Here is a 12,766-nt window from a genome sequence, read left to right as displayed (position 1 = left end):
ACAGTGAGAGAGAGACAGAGAGAAAGGTCTTCCTTTGCCGTTGGTTCACCCTCCAATGGCCGCCACGGTAGGCGCGCTGCGGCCGGCGCACCGCGCTGTTCTGATGGCAGGAGCCAGGTGCTTCTCCTGGTCTCCCATGGGTGCAGGGCCCAAGCACTTGGGCCATCCTCCACTGCACTCCCTGGCCACAGCAGAGAGCTGGCCTGGAAGAGGGGTAACCGGGACAGAATCGGTGCCCCGACCGGGACTAGAACCCGGTGTGCCGGCGCCGCAAGGTGGAGGATTAGCCTACTGAGCCGCGGCGCCGGCCAAGATAGAATTTTTTTAAAGATTTATTTATTTTTATTTGAAAGGCAGAGTTACAGAGAGGCAGAGGCAGAAAGAGAGGGAGAGAGAGACAGATAGACAGAGAGGTCTTCCATCTGCTGGTTCATTCCCCAGACGGCTGCTCAGGCCGGAGCTGTACTGATCCGGAGCCAGGAGCCTGGAGCCTCCTCTGGGTCTCCCATGCAGGTACAGGGGCCCGAGGACCTGGGCCAGAAGATAGACATTTTTAAGTCAAGATCAGTGTTTAGCTCCCTGAAAACGGATACTTACTGAGCTTGACTGGCCTGGGTCATGAGAGTAAAGAATGTTGCCCACAGTAAAAATCCCAGTGCTGTTAGTAACTGGGATTGTAGATGTTGGCCTGACAGACAGCAGCCGTCTACTACACTAACATGGACCAGAACTGTGAGTAAGTAAGACTCAGTGTGATTAAATCCTACATGAGGATTCTGGAAGGATTTGAACTTGGACTCTTCCATCATATTTTCTGATCATTATCTTTTTCCTCTCTACCACAGGGAAAGGTTTCTGGTGTTGAATTATAAAGATAAGTTTCAGCCTGGCATTCTACAGCTGAGTCAGTGGTTTAAAGAAGGAAAGCTAAAGGTACAATCTGCTTCTATTCTTTTATCAATGTAATTCTTCCTGCCACTTGATACTACTTTTATATTATTTGGATTCATTATAGCAAATATACTAGTTTCATTATAAAAATTCCCACAGAAGAGTACTGGGTATTTTTATTATTGGAGACAGAGAAATAAGATAAAGAGCAAGCTTTCATCCGTTTGGCTCACTGCCCAAATCCCCCGCAGCAGCCAGGACTGGGCTGGAATGAGGTCAGGGACTGAGAGCTCAATCTAGTTCTCCCACGTGGGTGGCAGGAATGCAACCACTTGAGCCAGCACCAGACATCAAACCCTAGCACTCTGATATCAGAGTCTCAATTGCCAGACACCACCCCTGAGTATTGTAAATTAATTCTGCCTCTCAGACAAGTATAACCTAATCGAGAAAACTCTCACTATTCCCTTTATCTGACATTTTGTTGAGCTTTACTTAACGTAGTTTATGCAAGGGTACTTCAAGAAGTTTGTGGGAAAACAGAATCAAGAAAAGTTAAGGGACAGGTGTGTGGCTTTGCAGTAAGACTTTACCACTCGCGATGCCCGCATCCCATATGAGTGCCTGGGTTTAATATCTGGCTCTGTTCCTGATCTCAGCTTCCTGTGAATGCAGACCCTGGAAAGCAGTGGTGACAGCTGAAGTGACTGGGATCTGCCACGTGGGAGACCTGGGTTCAGTTCCTCAGCTTCCAGCCTCATTGGCAGTTGTTGCGGGCATTTGGGAGCTCTGATTCTCTCAAAGAAGTAAATTTCTAAAAATGAAATTAAATTATTTTTGTGCAAAATTTTTGAAATTCCATGCATATGAGGGATCTTCAAATAGTCCAAGGAAAATATGTATTATGAAGAAGCTATGCATGGATTTCAGAATTTTTTTGCACCAAAATAAACTTTGGTTTTAATTCCATTTTGCATGGAATTTTTGAAATATCTCGTGTTACAAAATTGGTAGACTTTTTCCCCTACCTAGAATATTCATGAATTTAATAAATATTTATGGAGTTACATGTTAGAAGCTGTGGTTTCTTGCAAATCATATAAACACCTCCCAGTACTCCTACCTCTTCACCATACTTCTTTCCTGGCTGGACCTTCTGATGTATCTGTGTTGTTGGTTTACACCCACTCTGACTAGGATGTTCTTGAAATCCATAAATGTCAGACAAAGCTGTATGTGTGTGCTCATGTACCTATTTTTTTAAAAAGAGAATGAATAGATTGTGACCTGCTACTAAATGCAAATCATTCAGTGGAAAACAAGATATTATTTTTTTAAAAAAATCAAATGATAGGAGACTTTTCTGTGCTACTTGCATGAAATAAAATAATTATTTTTAGACAAAAAGTGCTAAACATTGCTGCCTTTTGCAAAAATAGAAACAAATATAGGAACATTGAAGTTTGAGAAAGAATACTGAATCTGCCTATTTTGATTAACAGATCAAAGAAACTGTGATAAATGGATTGGAAAACATGGGAGGTAAGATTAATGTATATCTACATTCCCTTTTTTCTTTTAATGCTAACTCTCTGGTGTTTTTTCTTCTTAGATTATTTACATAGATAAAGCTGTCCTACAGGTTTCCTTAAGCTTAATCATACTCCATGAAAGTTCAGTTTAGTGTTATTTCAGAAGTATTGCTAGGCCAGTGTTGTGGCGCAGAGAGCTAATGCTGGCATCCTACGTTGGAGTGCTGGTTTGATTCTAGCCGTGTACTTCCAGTCCCGCTTCCTGCTAATGCTCCTGGGAAGGCAGTGGAATATGACCCAAATGCTTGGGCCCCTGCTCCCATATGGGAGATCTGGATGGAGTCTGTGGCTCCAGGTTTCAACCTGGCCCAGCCCCGGTTGTTGCAGCCATTTGGGGAGTGAAACAGCCAACAGTCACCCTGTCATTCAAGTGACTAAATAATCTTAAAAAGAAAAAAATGGTATCGTTAACACATGTCAAATAGTAAAATAAGCATTTCTTTGGTTTGCCAGGTTATAAAAAATATAATTGTGAAAGTTATGTAGCCCTTAGGTAACCTTTTCAGATCCCAGTTTTGAGGCATCTGAGATGATTTTAAGCAAATTTTCAATATTTAATTCTTTTGCTTGACATCCATAGATTTACACATTATCTTTTCCTTTTTTTAAAAAAAGATTTATTTTATTTATTTGAAAGGCAGATTTATAGACAGACAGAGGGAGAGATGGAGAAAGAGATCTTTCCTTGGCTGGTTCACTCTCCAAATGGCTGCAATGGCCAGGAATGAGCAAGGTCAAAGCTAGGAGCCAAGAGCTTCATCCGGGTCTTCCACATGGGTACAGGAGCCCAAGGATTGGGCCATCTTCTACTGCTTTCCCAGGTACGTTAGCAGGGAGCTGGATCGGAAGGGGAGCAGTTGGAACTCGAACAAGCACCCATATGCGATGCTGGCATTGCAGGTAGAAGCTTTACCTATTACGTCACAATGCCGACCCCAATCTTTTGCTTTTTTTAAGTGAAAAGGGTTAAGTCAAACTTATTTTCCTTCAGAAAAATAATTTCATATAAGTGACTTTTATTAAACAGAAATGCAAATATATCACAAGTGTGTGTACTTATTTACTTAATAAAATGTTATGAGTTTATTTCTAATTTTTAAAATATTTATTTATTTGAAAGTCAGAGTTACAGAGAAAGGGAGTGAAAGTCTTCCATCTGCTGGTTCATTCCCCAGATGGCCACAATGGCCAGAGCAGGGCCAGGCTGAAACCAGGAGCTTCATCTGGGTCTCCCATGTGGGCTGCAGGGGCCTAGGGACCTGGGCCATCTTCTGCTACTTTCCCAGACCATTAGCAGGGAGCTGGATCAGAAGTGAGGCAGCTGGAACTCGAACTGGCATCCATGTAGAATGTTGGTGTTGCAGGCAGAGGCTTTACCCGCTATGCCACAGTGCTGGCCCCTTTATGTCTCTAACTTTTAAGTTTATTTTCATTTGAAAGGCAGAGAGAGAGAGACAGAAAGAAACAGACCTTCCTCCACTAGTTTATTCCCCAAATGCCCACATCAGCCATAGCTGGGCTAGGCTGAAGCCAGAAGCCCAGAACTCAGTGTAGTCTCTCACATGGGTGGCAGGTACCCACGTGCTTGAGCCATTTTCTGTTGCATGCCGATGTGTGCATTAGCAGGAAGCTGGAATTGGAAGTGGAGTGATCTCATGCACTCTGAAAACATCTGCTCCTGATTGCTCAAATATTTGACAGTTATTTAAATATTGTTTCCACTGACATCCCTATATTTATTTGCCTCTAGTTTTCAGACTCTATAAACAATGAACATTTTCAGTTTAACTAAAAATAAATTTTTATTAAAAAAACTTTTAAAAGATATTAATTGGATTAGTTTGTTGTAACTTTGCCGTTTCTTTTCATGACAACTTCCTTCTATGAATATTAAAATGGTGGAAGAAATTATTTAAATGAATTTTATGTGTCTGACCTCCTAAGACAAGTGTGATAGTGATACTTGCCTTTCTTTTCCCAGCTGCGTTCCAGTCCATGATGACAGGAGGCAACATTGGAAAGCAGATAGTTTGTGTTTCAGAAGAAATCTCTTTGTAATTTCTGTGTGTGTTCCTCAAGGAAATCATACAGATTTATTTCCATTTTGCATAGAGATTTTTAAGTTGCGCTAAAAGCCTTAGAAAACAGATAGCTCTTGATTTCAGTGTGATCACAGGTAATCTTTTCTTAGTTGCAGAATTCTCTCCTGTGTCTCCAGTGTCATATGTACTGTGTATCTAACACGATTACTTACAGCAGATTGACATCAGTGATATATTTTTCTTTTTTGGATTAAAAAATCTATTTTTTGTAACATACTAAAAACACTTGGAGATTTGATCCAACTGTTAATAGATCATACACAGGAGGCTTTTAAAAATCAGTAACCTTGACTAATTTAAAATGGAATGCTTGAGGAGCAGTGAGTAAACATTTGGTCAGTTGGAAATGTTTTAGGCTGAAACTCAGCGAAAGAATAGAACTGGGGTGGCCTTTCCGTGTTGTCAGTGGGAAGGGACTTGTTCTGCTGTGTACCTCGGGATTAGGGTGGAATGGGGATAAGAGAGCAGAGACTTTGGGTTGGGAGTAATATAAGAAGAAAAATTATTGAGGTCAGTTAGGTTGATGGAGAAAAGAGATTTACTCCAGAGGAAGATATATTTGTATTTTGCCAGATAATTTTGGCACATAGCCCAAAAACTGAATACATAAGATAAAAACATGTTTATCTTAGGGTATCAGGCATATATGTCAATTAGTTGTAAAGATTTAGGGGCCAAATAGGTACAGACATCATTTGGAGTTTTAGGTGATGAAAAAGATGAAGACAGCAGAGAGCTTCAGAAAATGACAGGGCTGGGCAAATTAACACCTGGCTGTGAACGTGAATGTTGAAGGCTTTACCAGTGTGCTCCTACAGGTTTGTTTTATTAACTGTAATCAACTTTTCAAGAACAGGAAAACTCAAGATGTTTTCCTGAGTGTTGTGGTTTATGGTCAGGGGTTTACACACTGCCAGTGTAACTTTGTATGCAACATTGGTTATAAGTTGATTGAAATTGTGTTGGTAATCACTCGAGTTTCCTTCTTGTTTTACTTATAGTTTCATTGGACCATTTAATCTCCTCTGGGAGCTTCATCTCTTCTCTGTACGTTTGTAACTCCCAGATCTCTCCAGATATTTATCTCCAAGTAAATATCCCCTCAGCACCCCACATTTTGCTCATATAAGAGCAATTATCATGGCCATCGTTGTGGCATTGAGGGTTAAGGCTCTGCTGCTTACAGTGCCACCCTCTGGTATCAGAGTGCTGGTTTGAGTCCTGGCTGCTTCACTTCTGACCCAGCTCACAGCTAATGTGCCAGGGGAAGGCAGCATATGGTGCTTAAGGTGCTTGGGTTCCTGGCCTTGGCCCAGTCCAGCCCCAGCCCTTGCTGTCCTTTGGAGAGTGAACTAGAGGATGGAAGATCTCTCTATCTGTCTCACCCTCTCTGACACTCTTTCTTTCAAATTTAGTAAATAAGGGGCCGGCGCAGTGGCATAGCCAGTAAGGCCACCACCTGTAGTGCTGGCTTCCCATATGGGCACCAGTTTGAGACCCAGCTACTCTTCTGATCCAGCTAATCTAATATGGCCTGGGAAATCAGTAGAAGATGGTCCAAGTTCCTGGGGGCTCTGCACCTGCGTGGGAGACCCAGAAGAAGCTCCTGGCTTCTGGCTTCGGATGGGCCAAACTATGGCCATTATGGCCATTTAAGGAGTGAACTAGTGGATGGAAGATCTGCCTCTCTCTTGCTCTGCCTCTGCCTCGCTGTATCTGCCTTTCAAATAAATAAATAGATCTTTAAAAAATTTAGTAAATTTTTTTTTTTTTTTGACAGGCAGAGTGGATAGTGAGAGAGAGAGAGAGAGAAAGGTCTTCCTTTTTGCCGTTGGTTCACCCTCCAATGGCCGCTGCGGACGGCGCACAGCGCTGATCCGAAGGCAGGAGCCAGGTGCTTCTCCTGGTCTCCCATGCGGGTGCAGGGCCCAAGCACTTGGGCCATCCTCCCATGCCTTCCCGGGCCATAGCAGAGAGCTGGCCTGGAAGGGGGGCAACTGGGATAGAATCCGGCGCCCCAACCGGGACTAGAACCCGGTGTGCCGGCGCCGCAAGGCAGAGGATTAGCCTGTTAAGCCATGGTGCCGGTCCTAAATTTAGTAAATTTTTTTTTTTTAATTTTTATTGACAGGCAGAGTGGATAGTAAGAGAGAGACAGAGAGTTAGTAAATTTTTTTTAAAAAGGATTTATTTGAAAGGCAGAGTTTGCAAAAAGATTAAGGAGACAGAGAGAGATTGATCTTCCATCCACTGGTTTACTTCCCAAATGGCTGAAATGACCTGGCTGGGCCAGTTGGAAGCCAGGAGCCAGGAGTTTCTTCTGGATCTCCCACGTGGGTGGAGGAGCCCAAGGGCTGCCATCTGCTTTCCCAGGCACATTAGCAGGGAGCTGGATTGGAGGTGGAGCAGCCGGGACTCAAAACTGGTGCCCATATGGGATGCCCACTATGCCACAATGCCGGGCCCAATAAATAAATCTTTTTAAAAAAGAGAGAAGTTGTCTTCTGTGTGAAATGTTTCTTCGTTAAATTGGTTATTTCTGTACTCAAACTGCTCCTTCTTCACCCTTTTATATGCATGTCATCAAAGCTTGTCTTTTTTAAAGATTTATTTATTTATTTGAAAATCAGAGTTATGCAGAGAGAGGAGAGGAGAGGAGAGGAGAGAGAGAGAGAGAGAGAGGTCTTCCATCCGCTGGTTCACCCCTCAGTTGGCCATAACTGCTGGAGCTGCGCCGATCTGAAGCCTGGAGCCAGGAGTCTCCTCCAGGTCGCTCACGTGGGTGCAGGGGCTCAAGGACTTGGACCATCCTTTACTGCTGTCCCAGGCCACAGCAGAGAGCTGGATCAGAAATGGAGCAGCCTGGACTCGAACCGGCGCCCGTATGGGATGCCGGCACTGCAGGCGGCGGCAGCACCCACTAAGCCACAGTGCTGGCTCCCAAAGCTTATTTTTAACCTTTAAAAATTCCCTTTTATAGGGAAGGAGGAAAGTATCATTATATTCTCAGAATCCTAAGTATGAAATACATGTTCTCTTTATAATAATGTTTTAAAAACGTTTTTAAAAATTCTCTTCTTAGAGAACTCTTTTAGCTCTGTCACTGTCTAAGTATTCAAAAATCAGTAATTTGAAGAAGTCAAACTCATAAAGCTCTACCAAGTGGTGGCGTCCCAGCCTGGAACGCGAGTGTTCTATCGTCCGGTCGGGACATCCTAACATGAAACCTAGGCTCGAGAGCATTCGGGATCCCCTCTCCAACAACCAAGTTCTGCGCGTGACTCAGTGACTGCCTCGTCCCGTACGCAGGGCAGCACTTGGTCCTGCAAGGTCCTCCTCACCGACAGCTTTAAGAAATGCTTAGGTAGCGGTCTGTTTTCTCATTTCCATCCACTGACTGCTCAGCCCCCGGGAAAGCGACCCCCACTCCGGCGGCGGCTGCTCGGCTGCACCCCCCGATCCGCGTTCTCAGGCTGCGCGGACCACGAAGGCGCCTCGAAGGCCGAGGGGGACTGAGCAGGAGGCGAGGGCCGGGCTCCTTCCGTCCCGGGCCCCGCGGGGCCCCGCGGCGCGCGAGTGGGTGTGCGCGTGGGGGAGGGCGGCCAAACTTCCTGTCCCGCGCTCGGGCTGCTTCCGGCGGGAGCCGGAAGACGCTGTGTGGACGGGATTCGGGGCTGACGGCCGGCCGGCTGCCGGGACGGGAGGTGAGCTCTGGGCTGAGCCGGGGCACCCCCTCTGGCCGGGGCGGCCCCAGAGGGCGGAGGGGCCGGTGCTGGCTCCCGGGGGCTGGGGCCGGGCTCGCCTTCCGAGGGGACGAGGAACGCCGCCCCCCTGGGCACCCTCCCTGCTCTGGCGGGCCCAGGACGGCCCGGCGGCCGCCCCCAGGCCTCAGCCCGCCGCCCGCGGGGTCTTGGGGGCGATGTTTCGGTTGCTGTGCGTGGTGTTAGGGGCAGGGTTATGGGAACAGGACTGTCCGGAGGAAGCCAGAGTGTGGGCGCCCCCGGGGTCGGGGTTCGGGGCCTGCCGGCGGACCTTGGGGCCTTCGGCGACGTCTTTGTGGTGGGGGAAGGGGATGCCCTGGAGTCCCTGCCCCGTGTTTCACCCCGCGGCCATCCGGTCCTTTCCTGCGGCCGCCCAGCCCCTGCGCCCGGGGCTTGTCCTTCGCCTGTGAGCTCAGTCGTGGCTGCCGACCGACCGTGGGTGTTTCTAGCCCGTATTCATTTCGCCGGTGGAATTTGTCCTCTGAAGTTACTTAGGGGAGGAGAATCCACTTAGTTTGTTGAAGTTTATCACAACGTCATGACGCTCGAAAATGCGTGCGGGCACTGTTTAGAAGTTAAATATTATTGAACTTGGGACTTAGGAATTCTTAGTGGTAGCAAGTTTGTAGATAATACGTTTTTTAAAAATAAAATCTGATCTTAGTGTGGTGCAGAATAAAGGACAACTATGTAGCAGTCAGTAGATTTAGGTTCTAGCTTAAGCTTTGCATCTGGGTAGCTAATTTTCGGCAAATTAATCTCCAGCTTTGGAGATTTATCATTTATCTCTGTAAATGAAGGGGTTTGCCTTTAGGGAATTGGCCATTCTGAGGCACCAGACCTTGGTAAGGAGAGTGACGGCAATACTTCTGCAGTTTTGTAAAGACAGCTAGAGTGGCTGCATGAAAGATGGGTTGGCCAGGGGAATTTTAAAGTCAGGGTGACCAGTTAGAAACCTGTCTTAGTAGTGTGGTTGAGAGACCTGAAGAAGGCATTACATTTTACGTTAGGAGTAAGTTTTTAGAATGAAGTATCACTGGGGTTATTTAAATCCAGAGAATGAGAAAGATTGCTAAAGACCTGGAATTTGCAGCTGAGTGGGAGGAGGATTGGGCAATAAATTGCAGTGGGTCACACAGGAAGAACAGGTTTGGTGGCAGAGACAATCATCTAGATTTTGGACTGTGTTAGGTTTGACATGCTGTTGGTATGCATACATGTGGGGATGCCCATCAAGCAGTTAGAAATGAAGGCTTGAAGTTAAGGAGTTAAGTCGGGACCAGAGGTGAACATTTGTGTGTCATTCACAGTGTCATTCATTCATTATGCAAATATTTACTGCCTGCTGGGTACTTCCAGGGGAGCTTCTGCAGACCTCTGCTAAGCTCATAGTATAGACAACCTTGAAAGTGAAGTGACTGCTAATGGTACAGAGTTCTTTTGGGGGTGATGAAAATGTAAAATTGATTGTGGTTGCACAGCTCTGAATCCACTAAAGGCAATTTAATTGTACTCTATTTATTTATTTTGGACAGGCAGAGTTAGACAGAGAGAGACAGAGAGAGAGACAGAGAGAAAGGTCTTCCTTCCGTTGGTTCACCCCACAAATGGCCGCTACATCCGGCGAGCTTCGCTGATCTGAAGCCAGGAGCCAGGTGCTTCCTCCTGGTCTCCCATGCAGGTGCAGGGCCCAAGGACCTGGGCCATTCTCCATTGCACTCCTGGGCCACAGCAGAGAGCTGGACTGGAAGAGGAGCAACCGGGACAGAATCGGCGCCCCAACCAGGACTAGAACCCAGGGTGCTGGCGCCGCAGGCGGAGGATTAGCCTGCTGAGCTGCGGCGCCGGCCTAATTGTACTCTTTTTAAATGGCTGACCTCTATCTCAGTGAAACTATCATTTTTTTTTTAATTTTTTTTTTATTTTTTGACAGGCAGAGTGGATAGTGAGAGAGAGAGACAGAGAGAAAGGTCTTCCCTTGCCGTTGGTTCACCCTCAAATGGCCGCCGTGGCTGGCGCGCTGCGGCCCACGCACCGCGCTGATCCGATGGCAGGAGCCAGGTGCTTCTCCTGGTCTCCCATGCGGGTGCAGGGCCCAAGCACCTGGGCCATCCTCCACTGCACTCCCTGGCCACAGCAGAGAGCTGGCCTGGAAGAGGGGTAACCGGGACAGAATCCGGTGCCCCGACTGGGACTAGAACCCGGTGTGCCAGCGCCGCAAGGTGGAGGATTAGCCTAGTGAGCTGCGGCGCCGGCTAGTGAAACTATCATTTTAAAAAAGATATGCAGTGCAGTTTTTGAAATCTATTAAGTGGATAATGGAATTGGGAATAGGAACAAATATAATTGTGCATTTTCCTTTACATTATCAGCTAATGTACGTAGCAAATATTAGGTTAAAGATGAAATCCGCATAGGACACTTGCTAGGTACTAAGTGCTCATGTACAGATTCTTATGAGTTCTGCCTACCTGTCCTGTTGTATCCTATGACTGTCTCTTTTGTTCACATAGTATATATACAGATTCTAAACCTAGCCACGAAAATTAAACATCAAAATTATCTGTCATAATATGGATACTCAGTGGTTTCAGAAAATACTTATGTTAATTTTAAAAGATTCTTATTAAAATAGAGACACTAAAATAAAAAGATGTCATATATAACATAAAAATCATTAAAATAGGTTTCTTAGTTTGAGTCCTGGGATCTCAAGGTTGGAGGAACTTTAAGGATGAACTAAACAAACATCCGGTGATTTCTTGGCTTGTGAGATGAACTGGAATTGGGGTAGATTTCTTAAACCCTGAAATTCAAGATCACACTAGAGAGATATATAATCACTGTTCATTCCAGCCTACTCTGTGGGTGCGAATCCTGGTTCTGCAGCTTAATAACTTGGACAGATGATATAATGAACCTTGATTCCTTCTCTTTAAAAAGAAGGATTAATAAACAACATTAGACTGTAGCAGCACCTGAATAATAAAAATGTCTGTGGAAAGAAAAGGTGGAATTTATGATACTTGTTGTGGACACCTTAAAAGAGAACTTTTGGGGCCAGTGTTGTGATGCGGTGGGCTGTCACTTGAGATGCCCACTTCTCATGTCAGAGTGCCTGGGATTGATCTGCCTCTGCTTCTGATCTAGCTTTCTGCCAGTGCACATGGGAGGCAACAGGTGGCCCAGGTATTTGGGTTTCTGCCACCCATGTGGATGACCCAGCTGGTGTTCCTGGCTCCTGGCTTTATGCTGGCACAGTCCCAGCTGTTGTCTATCAATCTTGCTTTGTTACTTTCAAATAAATAAAACTTTGGGGCAGGTGTTGTGGCGTAGCAGGTTAAACCTCCTCCTGCATCTCTGGCATGCCTTATGGGCTGATCTGCTTCTGATCCAGCTCCCTGCTAATGGCCTGGGAAAGCAGCTGGAGGTGGCCCAAGTGTTTCGGCCCCTGCCTTCTATGTGGGAGATCTGGAGGAAGCTCCTGGCTACTAGCTTTGGCCCTGGCCATTGCGACCATTTTGGGAATAAACCAGCTGATGGAAGATTCTCTCTAACTCTGCCTTTCAAATAAAAAAAAAAATCCTTAAAAAATTTCAAGAAGGTACTGTAAAAAAAAGCACTGTCATTTATATTGTAAATTGTTATGTCTTAACAATGAAAAATGAAGATTTTAGTAGAAAGAGAGTAGGGGGGCCGGCGCTGTGGTGCAGTAGGTTATTCCTCCACCTGTGGGGCTGGCATCCCATATGAGTGCCGGTTCTAGTCCCAGCTGCTCCTCTTCCAATCAAGCTCTCTGCTGTGGCCTGGGAAAGCAGCAGCAGATGACCCAAGTGCTTGGGCCCCTGCACCTGCATGAAAGACCAGGAAGAAGCACCTGGCTCCTGGCTTCGGATCAGCACAGCTCTGGCCGTTGTGGCTATTTGGGGAGTAAACCAACGGAAGAAGACCTTTCTCTCTCTCTCCCTCTCACTGTCTATAATTCTACCTTTCAAATAAATAAATAAAATCTTTAAAAGAGAAAAAAGAGAGGTAGGAACCAATGGACAATAAACCTTTACGTAGGTATTTCCAAATGCCTCCCCACCCCCATTAAAGATTTATTTATTTTGAAAGAGTTAACAGAAAGGTAGAGGCGGGGGGGGGGGGGTGGGTAGGTCTTCCATCCACTGGTTTACGCCCCAAATGGCCGGAGTGGAAGCCAGGAGCCTGGAGTTTCTTTTGGGTTTCCCACGTGGGTAAGGGGCCCAAGGACTCAGGCCATCTTCTACTGCTTTCCCAGGCTGTATAAGCAGAGAGCTGGATTGGAAATGGAGCAGCCGGGTCTCGAACCAGCACCCTTACGAGATGCCAGCACTGCAGGTGGCGGCTTTACCTGCTACACCACAGTGCTGGTCCCCTAGATGCCCTTTTTTTGGAT

At 46.0% G+C, this 12,766-nt stretch overlaps 1 protein-coding gene across 4 annotated transcripts in view; it reads left to right on the top strand.

Moving 5' to 3' along the window:
- The window catches only part of PTGR2 (prostaglandin reductase 2), a 41,804-nt gene that overhangs the window by 27,037 nt on the left and 2,001 nt on the right, over positions 1-12,766 (top strand). For 3 of the 4 annotated variants that reach the window (XM_062181339.1, XM_062181338.1, XM_062181340.1), the window contains 3 exons: positions 846-933; positions 2,394-2,433; positions 4,465-5,464. In XM_062181339.1, coding sequence (XP_062037323.1) covers positions 846-933; positions 2,394-2,433; positions 4,465-4,541 — 205 coding nt within the window. In that variant the 3' untranslated portion in view covers positions 4,542-5,464. Of the gene's footprint in view, positions 1-845; positions 934-2,393; positions 2,434-4,464; positions 5,465-12,766 lie in introns of those variants that run through there. The other variant, XM_062181341.1, reaches the window with a different exon arrangement.

This window comes from Lepus europaeus, chromosome 22 (assembly GCF_033115175.1).
Source record: "Lepus europaeus isolate LE1 chromosome 22, mLepTim1.pri, whole genome shotgun sequence".
In the NCBI taxonomy this organism is placed as follows: Eukaryota; Metazoa; Chordata; class Mammalia; order Lagomorpha; family Leporidae; genus Lepus; species Lepus europaeus.
This window is presented reverse-complemented; position numbering and strand designations above follow the sequence as displayed.